At 38.7% G+C, this 24339-nt stretch overlaps 1 protein-coding gene across 5 annotated transcripts in view; it reads right to left on the bottom strand.

The window, feature by feature from the left end:
* The window catches only part of CPSF6 (cleavage and polyadenylation specific factor 6), a 30765-nt gene extending 19540 nt beyond the window's left edge, over positions 1 to 11225 (bottom strand). For all 5 annotated transcript variants that reach the window (XM_041465471.1, XM_041465470.1, XM_041465472.1 and 2 more), the window contains exons 1-3: positions 11050 to 11225; positions 1496 to 1705; positions 242 to 345 (exon numbers count right to left, since the gene is read on the bottom strand). In XM_041465471.1, coding sequence (XP_041321405.1) covers positions 242 to 345; positions 1496 to 1705; positions 11050 to 11103 — 368 coding nt within the window. In that variant the 5' untranslated portion in view covers positions 11104 to 11225. The remainder of the gene's footprint in view (positions 1 to 241; positions 346 to 1495; positions 1706 to 11049) is intronic.
* Positions 11226 to 24339: the final 13114 nt, after the last annotated feature.

Raw genomic sequence — 24339 nt, 5'->3', positions numbered from 1 at the left:
AAGTCTAGGAATAGTCTTATATGAAGATCACCAACAAGCTTTAACTCACAAAATAATGAAATACACAGTACCATCACAAAAATTTATACCTGAAACTTAAGTCATTAGTATGAAATTATATGCCAAATCATTTTTGGATCAATAAGCTAGGATGAGCAGTCCAAAGATTGACAATTATGAAAATTAAGAACTCCTTCACCCCCAAACTTCAGTCCACATATAGAAAAAAACAAGTTCTTACCCTTTAGACTGGCCATTAGCACGATTTTCAAAAAATTTTATCTCCAAAATGTCATTTACCCCCAGTGAATGAACTGCTTCAGTTAAGTCTTCATCTGTTGTCCACTGAAAAATATTTTTAATATTCAACTATGAAAGCTTATCTAAAACACCAGGCAAAGGGCAACTAAATTTTCCATGGATTTTTCAGTGTGTGTGTATGTGTGCGAAATTGATCCAGAGGAATATTTTATTCAGACTGTCAATATAATCTGACTTTTGGAGTAGTCATTTTCATTTTACAATTCAACAATTAGTTCAGCTAATTCACGCACATTTTACTGATTCCATTCACGTACTTCAAAATGGGACAACTTAAGCCAACAGACAGGTTCTTTACTTACCTATTAGTTCCTGAAGTACTGTAATAACTAATGAAAAAAACACCTACAGTAAGAAATTATCAGAAATTTTAAAAAAATTAAATTTTTTAATTTATCTTTTAAAATATAATTTTGCATATGTGGGCCCTGAAGAACTTGATTTCATGTAACCAGATAAAAGCTCGACTTAATTCAGCTACTGACCAGCTCTTGCACTGTTTGCTTTCCTGCAACTGATTTTAAAATACTTGCATTCTAATAAAAGTAATTTTCCTAAGGGCAACTACAGTTCAGTCAGTTATCATCAACCTGTTCTTCTTGGACAGAGAAATAAGCCTCAAGACAAATACCTCAAAACAGTTATGCTGAAAAAGTCACTGCAGATGAAAAAGGCCCTGGAAAAATGTGAGAAGTAATTTCAAGAAAATCCCAGAGCAATCTCCTTTTAAACTAAAACCTTCAACAAGAGTTTACTAAAAATTTGGCTTGTTTAGTAACCTTAAAGTGTTTACAGACATGAAGTATTTAACAGTTTAAACTTGTTCTCTTCTTTCATTTGGTTCTCTGAAAACCTTAAGAACATAGTAGCACAAATATCCTTTCATAACACTTAAAACATGACAGAAATTCTTAAGTTTATATTTACTGAAGATTTTCTTCATTTTTAAGACATCACGACAGCTCCAGACAGGCTCTCTGAATTTCAGGTAAAAGGAAAAATGACCCCACAACCAGAAATGAAAATTAAAGAAAATCAAACCAACAACAAAAACAACTGGGTTTTGATACACATAATAATTCATATAAAACATTTTAAAGCAAAAAAGTTTTACAAGTAGTTATGTCTATAATTAAAATTCCTGTCTACAACTAAACAGCAGTAAGACACTTACCCAAGTGAGATTTCCAATGTACAAGGCAATTCTCTTTCCAGTATACGTATAGACAACATTTGGTGCAGCTCCTTTACCTACATCATCCCCAACAGATGGCGGAAGAGAATCCATGTAATCACGATCCTCTGGAGCATCTCCATTATTTGCAGATGGAGAAATTACATCATCATATAAATCAATCTGATCATGCCCACCATATTCAGCCTCCTAAAATAAAAAAGACATCTTGATTATAATTAATATTACTCTTAAAACTTATTGAAGCAAAAGTTGTGCTAATTGCCGTGTTCCACAGACACAGTAAGTCTGATCAACCACCTACACAACAATCCTGTTGAAAAGCTAAGCACCAGTTTCCTCCACATCAAAACACATAAAATTCTTATGACACCTATTGCATTCTAAACTTATGTGGAAAAAAATACTTCTGGCCACTTTCCATTCCAATACTTTTGCCCTTGTAATATAAGCAGAAATCAAAAAATCCACAAACCCTACTCCCAGAATTGTATACATCAGAATGCAGAAGTGTTGTGCTTTAATCCCAGATTGCAATTAAGTACCATACAGTTGCTCACTCACTTCTCCCTCCCCAAACACTCCATCAGACAGATGAGAAAAATCAGAAAAAGGTAAAACTTGTGGGATAAGAACCGTTTCAAAACCGAAATAAAATAAACTACCAGTCCCTGATCAGCCTCTTCCACCCAACTACCACCAGTTTATGTACTGGGCATGGTGGCTCTTCCATCTGATGCTTTCCTATAACACAGCAGGACCCATCGATAAACTAGGTATATTGCATCTCATTTTCTTGTAGTTTATTATATAATGGGGTCCCTTCAGCAAGTGTTATTTCCTCCTCTGGTGACATTCTGAAATCTTTGTCTTTTAGACAGTCCATGATCATTTCCAAGATTCTTGGGCAACTGGGATTTCCTATTTGAGCTTATTATATGGTCACTGCAACCCACTTATTTCATGTAGCACCAGCTGCATGATGTGTAGAGAAGACCTTCCCTTTAAGCATCCAGCCCAGCACTGGCAGTCGCTGGGGAGCTGGAGGAGCTGTGCTTCAGCACCAATCCCTTCCAAAGCAGCTCCTTGATTAGACTCCAGTATCTCTTTCAGCAGGAGTATAGGAAGCCTCAGATACTCTGTCTCCCCAGTTCCATAACAGAGGGCTGGAGATGGCCTGGAGTCTCTCCTGGTGCTTTCTGCCAGACGCTGCAGGTAGGGCCATTTGCCCTGCCTGCAGTATAGAGCACATTTTTACATCTTGCCCTGCCCAGACTGGCCTGGGGGCTGCTGCATGAACTTTGTCCCATTTAATTTGTTCAAAAGCTTGTTGTTGCTCAGGGTCTCATTTGATAGAGAGGGCTTACAATTAGACTGCAATCTGGAATATGTGCATTCTCCAAAAACTCATAACACCTAAGAAAGCTCATGTTTGTTTCTTACGAGTTAGTGGAGACATTGCTGCTGTTTTGTTGATCACATCCATTGGTGTCTGACAACATGTTTTAGGGTAAAATCAGTTTTTGGAATAATTTGGACTATTTTCTTCCCTTTCTCAAAAACTTCTGCTACTGTATAGGCCCACATGATGATATTATCAATGTATTGCATGTGCTCCAGAGCTTCACCCTGTTCCAATGCAGTCTGGATCAGTCCATAGAATTGCCAGCGCTGTGTTTCCACCCCTGTGGCGCTGGATTCCAGGACTACTGGACATTCTTTAAGTGAAAGTAAATTGTGGCCTGTCAAAGCTACTGAAACACATTAGCAATGGCAGTTGTGGCAAACCACTTGGCAATTTTTGACTGCAGCTCATACTGGAGTTCCAGCATGTCCAGTGCAGCAGCACTCAGCCACAGTGTGACTTCATTCAGGCCACCATAGTTCACTGTGGCTCTCTGTTATATATTCACACTGGCCATATGGTCCTGCTGATCACTGCTTGATTCTCCAGTTGATAAACCAGCTTGTGAATGGGAATCATGGAGTCTCAGTTGGTGCAATGCTGCTGCTGGTGCAATGCCATGGTAGCAACCAGCACCTGTTCAGTGACCTTCAGCAAGCCCAACAGAAGTGTCCTCTGACAGAACAGGCAAGGCAGGCAGCTGCTTAACTTCCTCCACCTCCAAGGCAGTGGTACTGAACACCCACCTTTTGGGTCCTTGAAATACCCTCTCCTAAGGCAGTCTGTGCCAGGGATGCACAGAACCTCTGGGCAAGAGACAAAGGGTTCTTCTTCCACACATTCCCAGTCCAGCTCACTTCAGTCTCCAGTTTAGTCAGCTGTTGGGTTCCCCCTCTCTCAGAAATAGAAATAGGATCTGCCCCTGCAGAGCTGCATGGCATTGGGGTACCCTGTGCACTAGAGCCTTCCGCACTTGTCGGCCTGATGTGTAGGATCCATACACTCCTGCAAACCCAGCATATGAAAATGGCATGCTCAGACAAGTTTCTGCCACAAGGGTCACATGCACTGGAATTTTTCTGGGTCTGTGGGTGATTTCACACTGTCTGGGTCATAACAAAGGTACTGGATACCACTGTGGTGGCCCTGGGTGACATGGAACATCTTCCTTGAAGGGATGTCTTTCCTTCACACTCCACAGGGATCACCTCCCAAAGGCTGAGGCCCTTTGCCAATCACCTTGTCAATGCCCCTTCCTCAGAAGGTGATCCCAGCTGTTTGGTTTCCCTACCCTCTAATTCCAAGCTACTAGCCATGTTCCCCAGCATCCAAGCAGTCAGGTGATCACCTGCCCACCTGGGTGGGCTGAAATCTTTTTGCATATCCCACAGCTCTCTCAGGGATAGGGATTGAGTGGTTCCCTCTTGTTCCGTCTCTTCCTCCTGCTCTTGTGGTGGCCCTGCTTTGTTCTCCTTTGCTAAAGGTGTCCGTTTCTTCTGATGAGAAGGGGTGACTGATACCAGCAGGGGCTGGTGCTTTGGGTGAGCTGCATCACCCATCACAAAGGGGTCTGAGCACCCGCAGCACCTGCCACAAAGGCCTCAGTAGCCACAGTGCCTGTCACAGGGTTTGAGAAGCTGCAAATAGTTGTCTAATGCTAAACAAGACCTGGCACACAATCATGATTCCTGGCAATAGGGCCATGTTTCAACATCCCAAGGATATTCAAAATTTTCAAGAGCTGTTGTCATTAGCCTGGCAGAGAAGGGGAATATGGAGGATCATGTCTCCTCCACAGGTTAACTCTCAGAGGATGAAAGGTAAAATGTGTAATCATTAATAGTTTACAGTAGATCACTTGCAAAGTACAAAGATGACAGGAGAGCTGAGTACAAGTAACAGATTACTTTCACAACCAGCAATCCTGTTATACTATATGCCAGTGCTCACAGGATCATCAAATGCCTTGAGTTAGAAGAAACCTTAAAGATCATCTAGTTACAAGCGTCCTGCTGTGGACAGGAATATCTTCCACTAGACCAGACTGCTTGTGTTAAAACAAGATAAAAACCTTAGACCAGTTCCCACAGGTGAAAAACAGCACAGGGAGCACACACTGGAAGTGCAGAGTTAAACTGCTTGAGAATAAGCAGAACAACTGCTTGAGAGTTGAGAGCAGAAAATCAACATCGTGTCCAACAACTATTAAACTAATTAACAAATGCTTAAAGCAATTTTATTCTAGCATGTTCTAGTCAGATTTGTTGTTTTCTCAACCTGTCAAGCCCTGTGATAGTTGATCAAAAAAGGGCTATTGTGCTTTAACTCCAGTGGGTAACTAAGAATCACACAGGTATTTGCTCACTCCTCCCCGCCAAACCCTGTGGAACAGGGGAAGAGAATCTGTGAAAAGGTAAAACCCGTGGGTTGAGACTACAACAGTTTAACAACTGAAATAAAGTAAATTACAAAAAGAATAATGGTGATGAGGAAAAAAAAAAACAACCCAAAAAACAAAAACAACAACAAAAAAAAACCCAACCAAAAACGATTAAATAATGCACAAGCCAGCCAAGTGATGCATAACCACTGATGCTCACCACACGCTGACCAATGCCCAGTTCATCCACAAGCAGCAATTGCCCCCCCGAGCCAACTTGCCCAGCTCCCTGTACTCTCATACCTTGCTCCAGAACAGAAACTGCCTCCACCAGGTTTTGGTATCAGAGATATTTCAGCATCCATTAAGAATTTGTATCCAGAATCTCACAAAAGCATCCTAGACAGAACAGTTCAAGGTGCCATATATGGCAGCTACAGAGAACCAAGCTGGACTCCACAAAACACAGGCTCCAAAGGTGGCAGTGTTTGCTGTAAACCCAAGACACCCACAACCATGATCAAAAGATCCACTGTCTTGAAAATATAAAAATATTATCAACTACTGCTCATACAGGGAAAGTATAACTAAAACAAATAATTTAATTTTTAAAAAAACCCAAACAGGTAAACTGAATTTTGGCATTATTAATAAAGTACATTTAATCCTCAGTAAACTGCATTGTCCCAATAAACTTCAAGAGAAAAATCTCTCTCTAAAGGTAAGCTTATCACAATTAAATTAAGGGTTTCATATTTCACCTAGTCTATCCAGTTCTCTCAGTTTGATCCCTCCTATCACCATAGCTAATGAAATCAGGTACGCAGAACTGCCTGAGACAGGCCTAAACATGACATCTAAGAGCTAGATTAAGGTTGATGTCACAAGGCAATTAAGGAAATCCTCAGCTAAATGTACAGTAACTCTAGACATTTATGTATATGAATGATGACTTCAGGGAAGTAGAATTTAGTCTTGGTAGACCTGCAAAAACACAATCACCAAACTTACAGCAGATGTATGTACACTAACCTATCTCTCTGAGGTCAACACTACCAAAACAACAGAGTGGGCAGCAGTCCACAGCTCTGCTGCGACAAGAAACTCCTCTGAAACAGATCGTTTGTATCACACAGGCTTTCAGGTCTTCATCAGTGGACAAAGAATTATTAAGGCAGCAGAGTCTGCATGTAATTGAGAGGGGGGCAGGGCCCAATAGCACCAGTGTCTTAATTTAAATACACAAAGACACAAGGGAAAACCTGATGTTTTTCTTCTCACATTGTGCTGGTTTTGCATCCAGCATGAAATCAATTCAGTTACCAATCGGTCAGCAAGGTCTGTGCTTCAATGATTAAGAATGATCTAAACCAGCAACTCCAAGGGTAAACAGAAGAGAGGTGTCCTGGTGGATGCTGCACAAGATCCAACAACCCTTTCTCCTTCATATGTGTTCTGCAGAAACTTACCTAAACACACTCTCCCTTCCCAGATGCAGAAGAGGAAAAAAGTACAGGAAGTGTTGCTTCTCCAGTCTCAGCTATTTAAACAAGTGCTCTGCCTGTATCAGGAACCAGTTTTGACCTCTTCCAACTTCCTTAGTTACAAAAAGCACATCAAGCATGAAGAGAAATTATTTCTTCTCAATTACTGTAACTCACAATCTTGCAGATAAACATGCTAAGAAACAAAGTGAGCACTGTTGTTCTGGCCCCCTCTAAAACCAAATCAGACAGCAATGCATTTCCAAAGTCTATGTTTTAACTAGACCACAGCCTGAAATACTTCATCATAAAATCAGGACTGAAATTCCACATTCTGTGCTAATAGGTGGTATTGGGTGAAACATTCCCATATGAAAGCCATAAACACAATGAACTTCATGTCCAGAAGGGACAAACTTAACATGTTATTTCTCATTTGGAACTTAGTGGCCATGCTCCTCTGAGCTGCACACAGCCACTTACTTCCTTTAAGAATGCTGCTTTGGAAATGGCTTTTGTTGTTATGTAAAATTTCTTTAAGCTGTCCATACATCTGTTAGACTTGCCTTTTCTGCAGAACTTTGTTCAACTTAAGAGTTAAACACTAACTTACACCTCCAAAAACATATTTAAAAAAACAGCAAGCTAAATAAAGTTTCATGAAAAATATTTACTGCTGCTTCTGGGGAAAAAACCCCCAAACAACTAAACTATCCAGCTTCCCCCTTACTGTTTTTTTCACTGAAGTTACCATATTTGTGGTCAAAAACTGTTAACACATGTTAGTATCCTCACTTGAAAAAAATAAATTTGAAGGTCCTGAAGAATAACAAGTTAAACACATAAACAAAAATCTTTCTGGTCTTGATTAACTGTCTGAACATACAAACTGGAACATGAACAAAAAAGGTGATCTTTGGTACTTCTAATTTTACAAACTGCCTATGGCAGAAGTGGGCAAGTTTGTTAGACCATAAGATTCACATTTCCTGTGCAGGCCCAAATGCTCTTGGTCCTACAAACGGCACAGCACTAAAATTTAAGCAACCCGATCCCTTGTAACTAAAAATTACAGAGCAATTACAGAGTTACAAAGAATAACTAAACATTCACAAGTAGTCAAAAATACAAACTACTAAACATACATATCACTGTTCACATTAAAACAAAATGAAGAGGTGCCAGATAAGAAGATCTGAAGTTATTCTGGAGTTTGGTATTAACCAATATACAGAAGTTATGTCTTCCCAGGGCCCCTTTCAGCAGAACTGACAAAATGCATATGCCATCACACATTGTGGACATATTTTATAACACATGCAGGTCTGCCAGCTTATGTTTTTTCTGACCAGGACAGCCCTACTGAGTAGAAATTTATTATACCACAATGTGTCCATCCCCTCTAGCTTTTATTATTGATCACACACAAAAAATTTCCTTTGTGTTACAGATCTGAAGACAATAACTAACACATTCCTAAGACTATAGTTTTCAGATAATTAGCCTCTTAACTGCTTATTCCATCTAAATCAGTTTTATTATCCAGTTACAAAATACAAAGTGAAAAGTCTTTCATCCCTAATTTGTTAGCATTTAAATATCAAAACAGAACACTACAGGCATGTTTAGACATATCCACAATGCAACTACCCAAGTTTATGTGCCAAGAGCATAAACAAAGCGAGCACCTTTTCCACTGCATTAAAATATGATATGCCTAAATTCTTTTGCATCCTCTTTCTGATCAGAAAGATTTTTACATGTCTACAATAAAAGTTTTTACTGTTTAACTACATGCATGGGGACATGTGGAAAAAAAAAAACCTACAAGCACGAAAATGCAAAGCTGATCAGAGCATCAGGGAACTTGATAATGCATGGTCAAATTTTCATGACCATAAAAAAGCAACCCAGTTTGTTGGCCAAACTGGCAGGCAGCCAGACCCAAAGTCAGACCCAAACTGGCCTCGTACACAAGCTCCTTATTATTTCTGTACCAGACAGCAATATTCTAGGGTTTTGTGTATAAAACCACACCCCCTAATATATCCTGAAGTACCCCAAACTCACTGAGGGTCTTTGCCCTTGAGAGAATGTCATCCCCAGCTATGGGTATGCAGGCAACAGTTCTAACAAGCATCACAGATCTCCCTCTCCTGAAGAGCAAGATGTGTAACGACAGGTATGGAGATGCTTAAGGTAAAATATTCCATGCAATACCCATTTCTAACAGGGCACAAGCAATGCATGCAGGAAGTACTACATTTATGAGGCTATAATCTCAAAATGAGACTTCAAATAAATAGATAAGACTGCTGGATGGGAAAGTCAGCTTGGAAGAAAAAAATGACAAATTACTCAACCAAGTTCTCCAAGAAAAAGAGAAAAAAAGAAACCACAATTTCAACAAAAATGTAACTGGTCAGAGCCAAATTGACTAAAGCTGTTAGCCCAAGGACAAAAAATATTATTTTGATGAACAATAAGTTAATAAAAGAGTAAGAGGCAACACTGACAGACGATTCAGCTGGAATAGGAAACATGCATTTTCACTCAAAACATCTGATATAAAGTTAGTCAGCTCATTGCAACCAACACTAAATACAACCTAAGACAGTTTACAGCTGTCATCCATCTTAGCCAGCTTGTAAACCCATGGCTCTGTGGTCTTTATTTCACCTTTATAACCTACGGTTCATTTAGTACTAATCAAGCAGAACAACCTTACCCTCCACCTACTTGGAAAAAAGGCATTAAAAACATCCCAGAATAGCCTCAAGGATGTGTACCTTGAGGTGTAGAACAAGACAAAACAACCAAGGGAATGTATCCAGTCACAAGTCCTAAATAAAGGGTTAACTCCAGATGCAAACACAAGTCCTGTACCAGCCTGGGTATCAATACAATTATGTACTGCATACACAAGAACAGCAAGCTCCACAGTACATTTTTCAGTCCTTGTTACTGCCAAAACCAGTGGAAAGGGTTACTATACTCCAATTAAAAAAAAATTAGTAAGTCACATTATTGTAGAGCAACAAAATCAAAAAAACAAGTTTGTTTAATAGATAAAGACAGTTTATTTTACAAATATGGTGTTTGTAAAATGCTCTCTACATAAATTAATAATGCAAATAAGTTTCTCCCTAAAGCATTTTTTAATTGTCATCTTTACACATCCACAGAACTATGTTCTATCTTATCCATTTAAGCAGTCAGCTTCAAATCAGGAACAGCATTTCAGGAATAAAAGTTTCTACACACCTTTTCTCAATGATGTTAAGGGACAGTAACTAATACAAGTCACCTTTCACATATGACAGAAGGAAATGACAAAATGCAGAGGCATCAATCTCTCACAGTAAAACTTTTATATTGTCTCAAGACTTGCTCAGTTCAACATTACTTTAAATAGAAAGTCACAGAAATTAAATTTGGAAAAGAACAGCAACTTTTTGGGGGTGTGTGACAAAGACAAAAACACAGAAGAAAATCCCCTAAAACAAACAAACAAAACCCCCAAATTCAAGCTGATGGAAAAAGGGCACTAGCCTCTTCTCACCTTTCTGCCCTATATTGTGCAAGATTTATGAACTGGAACAACAGACTGCAGAAATGCAAACCCAAGAGGGTGAATACAGAGAAAAAAGCAAAAGGGTTCCCTGCCTGCTGGATTAAGCTAAACTAAATTATCACAAGACTCCCTTCTTTCATACCACCATGGTTATAGAGAATATCAACAGCAATGATGACCTGAGACCTGAGTAGAGCAGGACCGTGTGAGTGAAACAGAACACCCCCATCACTTTCGTTCCACCACTGTGTCTTTACACTATACTTACAGCACGTAACTATTCTACTCTGGGGGCTTCTGCACACATGAATTTACACTAACAATACCAGATTCAAGCGAGGGTTTTTTCCCTGAAAAATCTGCTTTGTTATCAGTTTTATCTAGAATCAATTAAACCAAATTCAAGTTATCAAAGAATCTGAAAAAATGTACTCTTCTGCTGAATGGTGTCTGTCCTAGGGTTCATTCTTGTTTAAACTCATAGAGTGGGTCTTCAACTGTAAGGAAGAAACCTTCACATGCAGACAAACTAAGAGCAAATCAGTGCTTTTCATCATCTCCTTTTAGTATGGCATTCTTTCACAGTATACCTTTATGAGATTATTAATACTTAGAATTACTGTATTAATCGATATCGGAAGAAATAGTCTCCTGAGAAAGCTACAAGTTGCTGAGAAAGTTACATATTACCTGAATTCCAAAGCCATTACTTATTTCCCAGTTCTCTGCAGGGCAAGCTGGCATACAGCTGTGCCCCGTAAGTGCGCGAAAGTGCACTTGTTCCCGGCTATTTATGCTCTGGGGCACGAACAAAGCAATCTGGGGCAACTCAACCTGGAGAAGTGCAGCACTCGCTAACAGGACAGATGGCATGCAAAACGGATACAAACATCGCGTTTCGCTAGGAAAGCTGGCACGCGGCTATTTGGTAAAGATGAGGGGCAAAAAAAAAAAAAACACAAACAAAATAAAACACCAGAAAAACTAGAAAAGTGGACTACTTATAATCCAGAGAAATTGTTTATTTCATCTGTATTTTCTCAAGAAAATATAAACCCGTACTCTAAAAAAGGCTTACGCCACTTTTTAAAACGGAAGATAATAACGACCAAGAAAAACAAACAAACAAACAAAAAAAATACAAAACGCTGGATACTTTCTCCAGTGCTGCAGGATAAAGCCGCACTAGTTCCGCCTCCCCCGCAAAGCGCGGCCGAGAAACAGCCACCGCTCGGCGGCTTTTTGATTCATCTGCGAACAATGGCAGCGCTTCCCCTGCGCCGCCGGCGGGAAGGGGCCGCTCTGCCCGCCGCATCCGGGAGGGTCCCGTCCGCCGAGCCGGCGCGGGAGAGCCCCCTGGAGCGGGCCCTGAGAAGGAAAGGCAGAGGGGGAGGAAGGCCGGTAAGAAGCGAGAAAGCGAGCGAAGGAAGGAAGGAAGGAAGGCGCTCGGCCCCGGCGCGTCCAGCCCGCCGGCAGCAGCCGCCTCTCAGCGCCAGGCGCGCTCTCCGCCCGGCCGGGCCCGCCGCCGGCACCCGCGCCATGCACATAATGCTCTACATAATAGGTTATGTTCTGCTTTGTACATTATGTTCCACATCCAAAAATAAACCTGCTTTTTTTACTTTATCACAAGCTGACAATAAGAAGCCTGTGCTTCTCAGACTGAATTAAAATAATATAAAAACATCGCTGCAATGAATAAAAATGTTATTTTTAGCTTGACTCAGGATTCTTGTTTCATGACTGGGAGTACTTCACAGTGTGTGGATCAGCCTCCAAAGTGTCCTGGCTTCATCTTGGGTCCTGGACCTGTGTGCCGATCATCCCTGTCTATCTTGCAATCCCACACTGAAGTGCCCATGGAAAAGAAATATGAAAAGACCAAAACACAGCTAAAAAATCAGAGATCCAAAACAAGGGATATGTTGTGGAGCACACCTGCTGACAGTCTAGATATATTTCAGGTATGGAGATGCTTGGGTTATTCCTGGTGTTCTTATCCAACTTGTGACATGATGAATTCTTGAACTGCAGATTTTGTGTCATTCCTGCTGTTAATTCCAGAAGACAGAAATACTGTATTTAAGGGTTTTTTATTGGAGCTTCCTGGTTAAACAAACTAGCAGATTGTGAGCCCTTTGGTAAAGTTCGGAGAATCATCTGGGGGGAAAAAAAAAAAAAAACAAAAACAAAAAAAAAAAATATCATCTGGGAAAAAAAAAAAAAAAAAAAAAAAACCCACCACGTTTTAGAGGTGGTAGTTAGGATCAAACAAACAAGACATCTTAATTGAACTTCTGGTGCTGGTTGCAGTTATGATTTACACTACTACATTTGATCACAGGTTAAAAGTACGTGTTCACATCTGTGAATGCACAAGTTGCTGGTGAATGAAATGACTGATTGGTTTTGCAAGGAGAATCCACTCTTCTGGATTTCTCACAATCTGTACAGATACTGTTAAAGTATTGAGATCTGATTGGGCTCACACACTTGCCTAATGGTGAACTGCTTTAGTAACTAGTCTTGTCGAGAATAAAGTGAAGCACTGTGACAGTTACCACTTCTGGCCATGCTAAATAAAGTTGCTGAACTCAAGAAAACCTAAGCCTTGCTATCCTAATGATCAGATTAAAAAATTACAGCAGATGGTAGGTCGTGTGCAACTGAATGTTTTATATGCATCTGAGTATTATCCATAAATAGTTTTGAAGGGTGAGGAAATAAAATATGAATGAAAAAGTCATCATCATCAACTCAAAACCACCTCAGGGATTACCACTGGCATTTGAATTATCTCTTCTGGGGCCTTTGAAGAGGCAGGAAAAGACATCAGCCTCTGCTTTGCTTGTTGCAGTAATGAAGGATGATCAGTGAAGCCCATGGACCCCCGTATGCTGTTTCATGCTCAGGGGCTTTTCCACTTTGAAGCCTTTTTTAATAGTTTGATTTGTTAGATTTATTGTCTACAGTCATTTACAGAGAAGATTACGATAATTTTTATTCTGGTGTGCGTATTACTAAGCAAATTCTGTAGGCAGTGTAGGAGACTAAATATTATGCAAGCTGTTCTATTTATTTTCTGTTGTGTTTTCATTCTTTCCATGAGTAGACTTACTAAATATGTTCTTCCTCTTTCTTGTGGTCATCAATAGCTTCTTTGTGAATTACTGTGCCTCAAGGGAGCAAGTTCAGAGTTGATCTACTCCAGTGAAAATATTAATGCTTTATGTATTGTACACATTTAAATTATTTAGACAAAATGTTGTTGTCCTTCACCCCATAAAATTCAGGAGGCTGAGGTGAAGCAGGGCTGGAAACAGAAATGTGATTGTGAGAGAACAACGTGGGAGTACAACGTGGTCTTGGAGAAGCGTCCTCATAAGTTTTGTTTGGGACAGCAGGAGCCACTACTCATGAAGTAATTGCACACCTTCCAAAGCCTTAGCCCACCACAGGAACAAATGGCAGCAGATGAACTGGTGTCTTCCTGCAGTTCTTCTTTCACACCGTGGGATGTTCTGTCATTTGATGATGACAGCTGGAGCTCCCTTAATAGCAAAAGAAGGGGGAAAAGGGACTGTAGCAGTTCTACATAAGAAGGTAGCCTGCAAGTCCCTCTTTCTCATGGATACACAAAAGCCTATTTATTCGTGTATTGTTCCTTTGGTCTCTTGTGCTGTTAATGATGCAAATTCAGATGTAATCCTCATTTTGAACATAAAAGCAGCAGCTGGTTCTCTGAGGATCTTGTGGCACACGTCTTGTTAACCAACAGAGCTCTCCATACCTTCCTCTACAAAGCATTTCAGACCATTTTCTATTAGGATGTTCCTGCTGCAAGACAAAGGGGAGGAGACCTATTTTCCCAGCTCTTGTATTGTATGTGATTATCTCAAAAATATTTAAATATATTACTTTAGTTAAGAGTGGCAGAACCAGTTTCAATATAATAGTGCTTTTTAAACATTCACCTATTTTTGCCAATATCAACGTGGCAAAAATATATATTTCTATTTTGAAAAATAAATTTATGTAGAATTTGTCTGAGGAATCAAGACTGAGAATGGTGCAGGAGTTTTCAAATGGACTTTTATTTCAAAATCAGCATGAACTGTTCATGCAGTAATGTTATAGGCAACAAAGTGAAAAGATAAGCTGTAAAAAAGTGCTGTGTTAATCAGGATAGTACTCAAAATCAGAGGAGACCTCAGTTTATTTGAGAAAAGCAATGTATGTTTTGTTATATAAACTTCTGTCCTAGCTATGTCAGTCCAGCTGCAATTAATATGTTTTATTTCTTTACTTGTAGTCCTGAAGGCTTTGGTCTTTCCAAATCCTCTTGGAGCCACTCTGCAGGACTTTTATTGTTTTTCTCCCAGTAAAATATCCCAATGGTGATAGTCTATGCACTCTAAGCTGTAAGAAATTGGGTTTTTCCACTGAAACGTTTTAGTTTATAAAATTCCACAGACAAAATGTGGGAAAAAATGTTATATTCTAAATGAGATAGCAAATAGGCACAAATCTGCATATTTGCTTTTAGAGTCCAAAACTTCAGGTTTTGTTAACTCTTGTGTAACTGCAGGCTGGCATGAAAAGAGACAATTGTGTTCCCAACAAAGGTAGCAACTGCCTGTGCTGGGAAAGAGGGAATATTACCTCATCTTTTGGTTGCAGCTCACAGTTAGATTGGATTAAGTGTAATATAAAACTGCATCCAAAGGGCATCTACAAGAACTCCTACTGACAGAGCTATTGTGGGAAAATAGCTGGCATTATTCATTGCTTGCTCAGAGTTGTCTTTTTATAGGTATTCAATTGTTTTGGGATAATACATGTGAGCATTGTGCTCCATCTTTTTTCCCCTCTATAAGTGCCTGTCAATCTGCTGATTCTCCTGGTTCAACTGTTCACTTTCTGGTTCAGAGCCAGGTTGAAAATTATGGTTAATCAGGATATGATTTGCAAATTGTATGCATATTCTAGCCCTCAAGGCAGAAAAGTTTATTAGAGAAGGTAAGTATAGTGCAAAAGGTGATAATAAATTCAATTGCCTCATTTGAATCCACTTTCATATGAGCTGCTAATCAGAGGACTGTTACCTTCACAAAAAGTATGAAATTGAATTTCCACCCTAATATCACATCCTATTTTGATAGCTTTGCATTCCCTGGTTTAAAAATCTGTCTCTAAGATTTCTTTTTTACCCTTAAAACTGTCACTAATCTGTTTTTCCCTTCTGCAGTTCAACTCCTCTTCTAAATTGATTGAAACATCCTAAACTTGTTAAGTGCATTAAACAGTAACAGTTAAACAAAATCTTTCTTTCTCCTTTCTCTGAATTGGCTATATGCATACACAAATAAAGGAACAGCACCACGAAGACCACTGTAGGATGTTCTTTGATATTCCAAAGAATTTAAGCACAAGGATAACTTTGTTACATAGTCTCTGTTTACTTCTGATACCAGGAGTCACTCTGAATTTGGGTAAAATCTTCACTGCTCACTCATGCATTGTGCATGCCTTCGTGCTTTGAGCACAGGCTGGCACAAGTCTGTCCTCTTCATCAAGCTGAGCTATTTAGAGATAGAGTTTCAGAGAAGAGAACCCTACTTCATAATATTCAGGTTTGGTCTTTTTTAAACTTGAACACTTCCAGATTTCAGGAGGGGTAGTATCTATCATTACTGTGTTATGAATAAGCAGAATGAGTCTGGAACTGGAAAGCAATGTATCTTATTCAAAGAGCAGGCCAACATTCTCCCTCTGGCCCTGATCCAGGGCTCTGCAGCTCTGCTGAGCGATGTTCACGTGAGCACTTCGCAAGGGTCACAGAGGACATGCCCCTGCCAGTGCCCTCTGTGAGCTCCTCACTCCTGCTGTAGGGACGGGACAGCAGGTCCCAACCCACTGCTGGGATTGCACCAGAAAAGCTGAGTGTCTCATTTGTGGCACCAGGATTTTGAGGAGAGGCTGTCCCATTTGTACCACTGACATTTTCAGGAGTGGCTGTGCTGGGGTATGGCAGGAGGTGCAGCAGGATGGGCTGTGCCAGGTACCTTTGCAGAAGTGCTGTAGGGAACAGGGATCACTCTCATCTGCAGCTTTCATAGGGACCATCCTGCCTGCAGAGACAGCAGAGAGGAACAAAGGGTCGGGTTTTCCTTCCAACAATCCCTAAGAGTGCCAGGGACATGAGGCTGCACAGATAGCCAGGTCTTGAGGATACTGCAGAATAAATAACCACTGTAAGTCCCATGGCAGCTTCTTTCTGCTCTACAAATCAGGGACTCATCCCAGAGGAGACGCCACCATGAAACAATTATGTGTGCACTGATAACAGTTGTTAGAAGACAGAGGCTTAGATTTAAACACCACAAAGGGAAGCAAATAAGCAGCATATGAATCGATGAAAGCCATGTGCACTGTTGAGCTGATGCCACCAGGCTTTCTGTCAGAATACTTGCATGTCACACAGCACAGTTATGGTTTCCCAGGCTATTCTCAAGGACTGCTTCACCATTGTTTTCATGGGTCTGAATAGAACATCCTTTTGCTACTAATGGCTTAGTGGCAGAAAAGTATTCCTTATTCTCAACAAGGTTATTTCTTTAGGAATTTTAAGGGTATCTTAGGAATAAAATATTTGCATATGTAATAATTAACTTCTGGCATAGAAGGTGTCATTCTGAATTAGTCCAAATTCATTTTGAGTTACAGAAAGGACACAAAATACATTCATAAATACTTAGCATTTTCCCAACACTTTAAATCTGAATTAATTGTATCATTTACAAGTGTTATGATTTACTCATTAACTCTCTCTCTGTAAGTTAGTTAAGAGTACCATGATATTTATTTTAATCAAAAGGAGACATTTGAGCTCAGATTTTCAAAAGCACCTATTGAATTTGTGAGAATGGGACATCTAGAATGTCAGTCATTGCAGTATCAGCAGTACTCAGGAAACACTGGTGAAGTTTAGCATCTTTTTATACTAGAGTTGCTCAAAATCAATTTAAAAAATATTTTTAAAAATATTTTTTAAAATATTTAAAATATTTTTAAAATATTGTTTTTTTCTTCCTGCAGGTGTGAGGTCACAAGATATCATTACTAAAGAAAAAAAAACCTAGAAAATTTCAGAATTAGTGGAAGAACACATCAATCAATGAAAACATTCACCAAAAAATGTAATTTGACTGATTTAAAATGCAAGTACCTGAATATAAACTCCTGGTTTGTGCCTGGAATCCATTTAGGATAACTGAAGAGGAACAAACTAGGAGAACTGTTGGGAATCTATTAGAAGAAAGATCTCATCCTAATATTAATCTGATACTTTACTGCAAGAGGAAAAAAAACAGTATCTATAATTGTAATCTTGTTTTATATGTGTGTCTTTATTCCTTTTCTTTATTTTCAAGTAGAAATATATAATTTTATTATGAACTGAGCACATATATATTAGAAGCAATGGAGAAATTCACAGACAAAAATAAAAGAAATTGTATCTGTGTTTCAGGTAGGAGTTATGTCTCTGTTAGACATTTTGCATTGAATTAAAAATCAGACATGAAAAGATTAAAAAAAAAAAAAGAAAGAGAAAATAAAGCAAGACATATCAGAAAATGTGGGGTTTGTCAGCCAGATATAAAATGGCTCTAATGTTGTTTCTATGGCAACTAAAAATGAATGGCTCTGAAGATAAACTCAGTATATTTTTTTTTAGTAGAGGCAGTAAGGTTGCTGTCTACTGCCACACACCCCAAATAATATTCTCTGCCCCAAGGTTGAACAGGTAAAGATTCAGTATCACCAGCATATAATTTTGCACAAATGAACTGCAACAGCTTTTAATTGGCAGGATTTCATCTATGACAGAGACTCAATTGCTCTGCCCTGAGCAGTAAAACAGAGCCCTGGTTTACTGAAACTAAGTGATTTATTTTCTGAACTGATCCTCACCAGTGCTCACCCGTCTTTTACATTTCCCAAAGCCAATTCAGCAGTTTTTAATTCCTTGGAATTACATACCCTTTCTTTAAGATAAGTTTATTACACGTCATTGCTATGGGATTCACCGCACCCTTCCAAGGGCAGCTGAAGTCCTCCAAGTGCTCGAGTGGAGACTGCCACTGGAGGAAGGGAAGCTGGCCTTCTGCAACCCCTCCTCCTCTGCCTGCTCCTTCCCTGTGTGCATTGGCTGGCTCACAATACAGTTTAATCCTGAACACCCCTGACTGGGTAGGACATATAAGACTTTGTTAATTCTGGATCCCTCGATCCCATTTTCAATGTCCTTCCTGCCCATGTTATCGCAGAGCATGCCACACATGCTCACTGTTTCATGGAGTAGAAAACCTCTCCTGGTAAGCTGCAACATGGCCATCTCATTCTTTGAGACTCTTTGAACCGAGGAAAAGGAGACAAAAGAGCAGTTATGACTTGGGGCCACAATGGTACTGTGTGTGAACTGTTCAAGGGCCAGGGATTTGTGGGGAGGAAGGAGACATTCTGCGGAGAGGACCAGCTGTAATGAGAGTAGCTACAAGTCCCCCTGCACTGCTTGGCACTCTCTTAATTAGCAGTAAACTCCTAACTTGTGTGGACTGTGGTGAACTGGGACACAGCAGTAATCTGACTCAAAAGGGTAAAAAGAATAAAGCTGACATGAGGCTTTAGAATCCTTTGTGTGACTAGATGGAGTGGTGGGGGCTGCACACACAAGGGTCTGGAAAGGGCAGGGCAACTTCTCTCAGTGGTGATTCTGGTTTATGGTTCCAAACAATAGTGAAAATAAGGCCTTGCTTAGCCTTATGAAATTGTTGAAGTTTCTTTTGGGCTTCTTTTCCTCAGAAGTTCTGGTGCTAAAGCCAGTGAAAAATTATTTTTCTTTTTCCCTCAGGTGTATGTGCTGTAAACATGTTGAACAGAGGACTTTCAAAGAGCAGTGCCTTCAAGCAGTAACATATTTCACACCACCTTATTAAAAAGCCCAGTGTCAAACCAGCTGATACGGAATTAAATCCTTAGGGGAAGCCCCATCTGAGACACAACCAACTTGCGTCAGTCTTTATATGAGATGACCTCTGAGTGAACTACAGCATCATGTGTTTTATTAAGGTCTGTTTTCCATTTCTCAGTAAAACTTCCAACATTTACATTCACAATACAAGTGAAAAGGAACAGGGTGCACAATGCAGTTCACTGGAAAGAGGGAATTAACCAGCTGTAAATCTTCTGCAGCCTTTGCAGTGCATCTGTCAGCTGCCAAAAGGTCTGAGAAATCAGCAGGAAGGGCAGGCTGGTTTGAAGAAGTGGAGAGCAAAGAGAAGGGAGCCCCATCAGTCTAAGACACAAAGCAGTATAGTCTTGTATTAAATTTGATGTTTGGTAATGCAACCAGGTGCATTTTGGATGTGAATTCTCCTGACTTTATTTGGAAGCAAAGGTGTTGAGGAAATATGAAATACCATTTGGCTGCAGGTTCAGTAAATTAGTGGGTGTGGTCTAGAGTATGAACAGAAATTTCACTTTTTCAATCCTCACTTTTCAGGGTCATGGTTTCTTTCTTTGCATCGAGAAAACTAAATCCTGATACAGAAATAGTGCTAGCACCTTTTACTTCATTCTAATATGTGATGTATTTATACATTTGCATGAGAGATGTATTTATAGATTTGCATGAGAGAATTATATTCTCTGGAACATAATTACCTCTGATTTAACAAACATGTAAAAAATTAGATGATTGCTTATCATTGATTACTCTGCAGGGCTACAGCAGCACAATGAACATGGGCAGCAAAATCGTGAGCTGTGTGTGTACTGCACCTGTCCTAAGAGCTGGTTATGTCCCAGTCATGATACCAGCATGCCTGAAAGATCTCTGAAAACTGCTCTCTCTCTGCCTTTATCTTGCTTGAATCAGAGGAACTCTCTCTGACTAACATGTGTCCTTTCAGTGTGTTCCAGTTATCTACAAAATGACAAGGTTTCCATGCCCAGTTCTTTCTTTGAGATTGCAATGTTAATGTACTGGGATATTTCATGTATGCTCAGTGTATGGAGCACTGGGATTCCTGTGTATGGAAATCTACAACTTTGCATTCCTGCTCTGGCAGATAGGCACAAAATTCGACTTTGTGGCCACTCTTTTGGTAGGGAAGTATTTAAGATTAGCAGAAAGTACATTCAGTGGAGTACAGAAAAAAAAGCCTTCTGTTTGGCCATTCTGAACTCTTGAAGCAAGATTTACACACCCTCAAAAGGTCTTCATTATAGTTTATATGTCTGTCCTAAAACTGTATTCTAACTTTGCTGTTTTAACTCTGAATATCCTTCCATTTATATTCATATATGATATGACTTTGAGTGCTTGTAAACTCATAGATTGATTTGCTTACAGTTACAGTGGAATATAAATTAAAAATAAACTCAGGAGAGGGAAATTTTAGAATAGATCTGGACTCTCTGTGTCTGTTACTACAGTAGATGGCACTGTAGCTTAAGTCAAATGAGTAAGTCATGTGTACTGGGGATCTCACAAACCTCCAAATAGTATTTGAGCAATTTTAAAGAGCACTCCAACAAGGAGTAAGGGTCAGGCTTTCAGCATGCATCTGTTGTGGCCGAATCCTGGTTTTAGATTTTTCAGGTCAAATTGTTTCCTTAGGAAAACTCTGAATCATGCATTTACATAATATTTTTTTTCCATCTGCTTGCATTTCTCAGCTCAGAGCTTTTTTTGTTACTTTTAATATTTCACCTGAAAACACATGCATCTTGTTTTCTTTATTAACTTCTGTTACAATTTTGGACTGTTACCAGCAACATTCAACATGATGATCTGAACTTGCTGTCTTGTTATTACTAACTGAAACAGTCATGTCTTGCTGGAAATTGTGAGGATAACATCCTGAAAAGATACTGCAAGCACTTGGTATTTACACATTAATAAGACTTATCTGATCTAGAATTGTATATCTGACTCTATATTCCTAATATTAGAGTACCCCAAAATTGTTTATTGATTGGACTCTCGTAATATCCCAGGAGGTAGGATAGCAATGTCATTCATATTTCTGAATAGAAAATCAAAGAGGAGACCAGATAACTTCACCTCATTCACACAGGGACTGTGTTAGAGAGGAGACTTGCATTATATATGGAATGTATATTTATCTCAGATATACATAGAGCACATTTTGGTTCTGCATATCCTATTTGAAGACAACAGTGCACTTTCCTCTGCACTATTATTTAGGTTTATTAGGTGTTCTACAGAATAAAGGCTCGGTCTCAAGTGATGGTTGCTGTTAAGCCATATATACTTTGGAAAAGCCTTAATGTTTGATATCCAAAATAAAGATTGTTAGAAAAACCTAAGGCATTTGTGGCTGTTGCTAAACTTCTTTCTTGTTACTGATCTTTTTTTCTGGTGTATTGAGAAAAATCATAAAGCTGTAAATAAATAAATTCTCTAGCTTGATAATATAATCTCTCCAAAGGGCAGAGGAAGAATTCCACAAGAAAGCATAAGAGATGTAAATCTTCCCATGATGTATCATTTTATTGTCCAGTGTATACAGAAATACAGCTGTGGCAGCTACTACATTCCATCAGGGTCATCACTTTCTTCAAGATAATTTTAGTTTTCTATGGCTCTTTGTTTCTTCACTAATACACAGCCAAGATAAAACCAGATCTTGAGGTGTAAGGTTTTTTCCTAGTGTTCAAAAAGAAATGCAGAAAGGACTCTAGTAATTTTTGCCATATTTTGTTGGCGTCTGTACGTCTGTGTTCATCAAACAATTATGCTGCTTGTAGTACTTCCTATAATGCAAGGACATGTTTTTTTCTAGTATAACAAAAAGAATTTTAAGACAACAACAGCTAAATCTGAAAATCAGAGAGAACAACATATTGCTGTCTTACTATTAATTTGGCAAAGACTCGCAAAGCCTTTCCAAAAGCTAAATCTTCTGTGATTCATTTGCTCTGGGGTACACCAGATTGTCAGAATGAAAGTGGAGAGCACGCTTCCATGCGAAGAAGGAAAATCCTCAGAACTGTTATTCATAATGTGGTTTTTTTCTTAAGACTGATTTATTTTTTCTTACCTTGACACATAAACAATCACAAAGGAAACTTCAAACGAGCAACTATTCATAATTGAGACATAATTTGATACTGTAAACAACAGGGCCTGGATAAGATAAATAGCTGAAACAGTAAAAGATAAGTGCAAACTGCAGGCAAGGATTTTATTCCAAAAAGAGCAGTTACCAAGGACTATTTTAAAATAAAAAACTGCAATGAAAATCTTGAAGGAAAATATGTCCACTGTAGTTTCACAGGTGTCATATATTTCATATTTAAATCTTTGTATAATTATTGGTAATAGGCTGCTAAGCAAGATTATGTTAGTTAACCTTCAGAGGAACTTTACTCACTCCATTAACAGGGAGCTCCTGAAATGGATGCCTTAATTCAAACAGTGTGAATGTTCTTCTTGGGCTGCTATAATTTTTAAAATATATTTCACTGAAACATTACATATGTAACTTGTTTATCAGATGGTACAGTTACATCATTAAACTGCAAGTATTTAATAAAAGTATAAAAATCCTTAGATCCAGAATACTGTTTTAACTCTGAACATTTATAGTTTACTATGAGGCATTTATATATATAATTGAAAAAATAATCTTGAAAATAGATTTTTATAATAGTGGTCATATTAATATTTTAGTCAGAATTAGTCTTTTCATCTAACCATAACAGATTTATGAACTAAAACAAGCTTGCCATGTATGCACTGAATCTCTGATTCTACTGTGCCAGAACTTATATTAAGTTTTTTATTTCTTCCACAAGTCCTGTGAGGTTATGAAAAGACTTGAAAAAATTCTTCAGTACCAACTCCATATGGGTAGGCAGTGTAACTCTCTGCTTTTGACCCGTTGAAGATTCTGGGGTGACTCAGACTAACAATTCTGCTTACGGGAAAATTCATTTTAAATTTATTATATCACTATTTAAGCTCATTATTTGCACATATATTTTCTAGCCCCTCAAAAATTGCATTACAGTTTTCTTCTTAAAAAAGAAATTAATAAAGAGAGTGCCTGTCCCTGCTCTTACATCTTCAGCTTTCTCTTCAGTTGAGGCTGGAAAAAATTTGTCCTTTATATTTCTTTTTCAGGAATGGAACACCTATGCAAAACTGGAATAAAATTGAAGCCTTATGTTTTAAAATGTTTTCTAAGAGTTACATTTGTGTACTGAGCTGCTGTACACTCTGGCTCGGTTATAATCTGATATTTAGTGAAATTTTTTACCTATATGATCAAAAAAAAGTGACCCACAGATCAAAATGATAATTGTTCACTTTCCTGTTATGGGGAACACATTTTCATATACAGTTAAAGATGTTTCTTAATCTAGGATTTTTTTTTCTTTTTTTTTTTTTTTTGTAAAGTAGGAGCAATTCTTAAGGTTTTATATTGTTTTTAGTGTCCTTACCATAAACAGTAATTATGTAATAATTCTTTGATTTCACATATTACCTAATATGTGACAATATTGACCATGACTGACATGGGAGTTACTGGCATTTTTTTGGGTTTTTTTTCTTTAATTTTTAATGGAAATTCAACATTTAAGTACTCAGTAGCTTACTGTTTTCTTGTAGGCATGTTGATGTTACACCTGCTAGGATGAATTTAACAGCCACATGCCAAATGAAGCACATTCACTTAACAGAAGAGCTTAAGGAAGTAGGAGGGAAGACTTCAATGTAACACTTTCATTTGGAGATGGCAGTAATGGGCGATCACATGGGGCTTTTGCTTTTGTAATGCTTGGTGCTGTGCCAAAGCTGTCAGAGTTTTCAACTGTTTTTTTACCCAACTTCTAAAGCATCTCCCAATCCTCAGCAAACTCTTTATCCTTAATTGAAAACAACTC

Source organism: Pyrgilauda ruficollis, unplaced genomic scaffold, assembly GCF_017590135.1.
Source record: "Pyrgilauda ruficollis isolate IOZ18807 unplaced genomic scaffold, ASM1759013v1 scaffold19, whole genome shotgun sequence".
NCBI lineage: Eukaryota > Metazoa > Chordata > Aves > Passeriformes > Passeridae > Pyrgilauda > Pyrgilauda ruficollis.
Note: the sequence above shows the minus strand (reverse complement) of the source record. Positions and strands in the feature narration are given on the sequence as shown.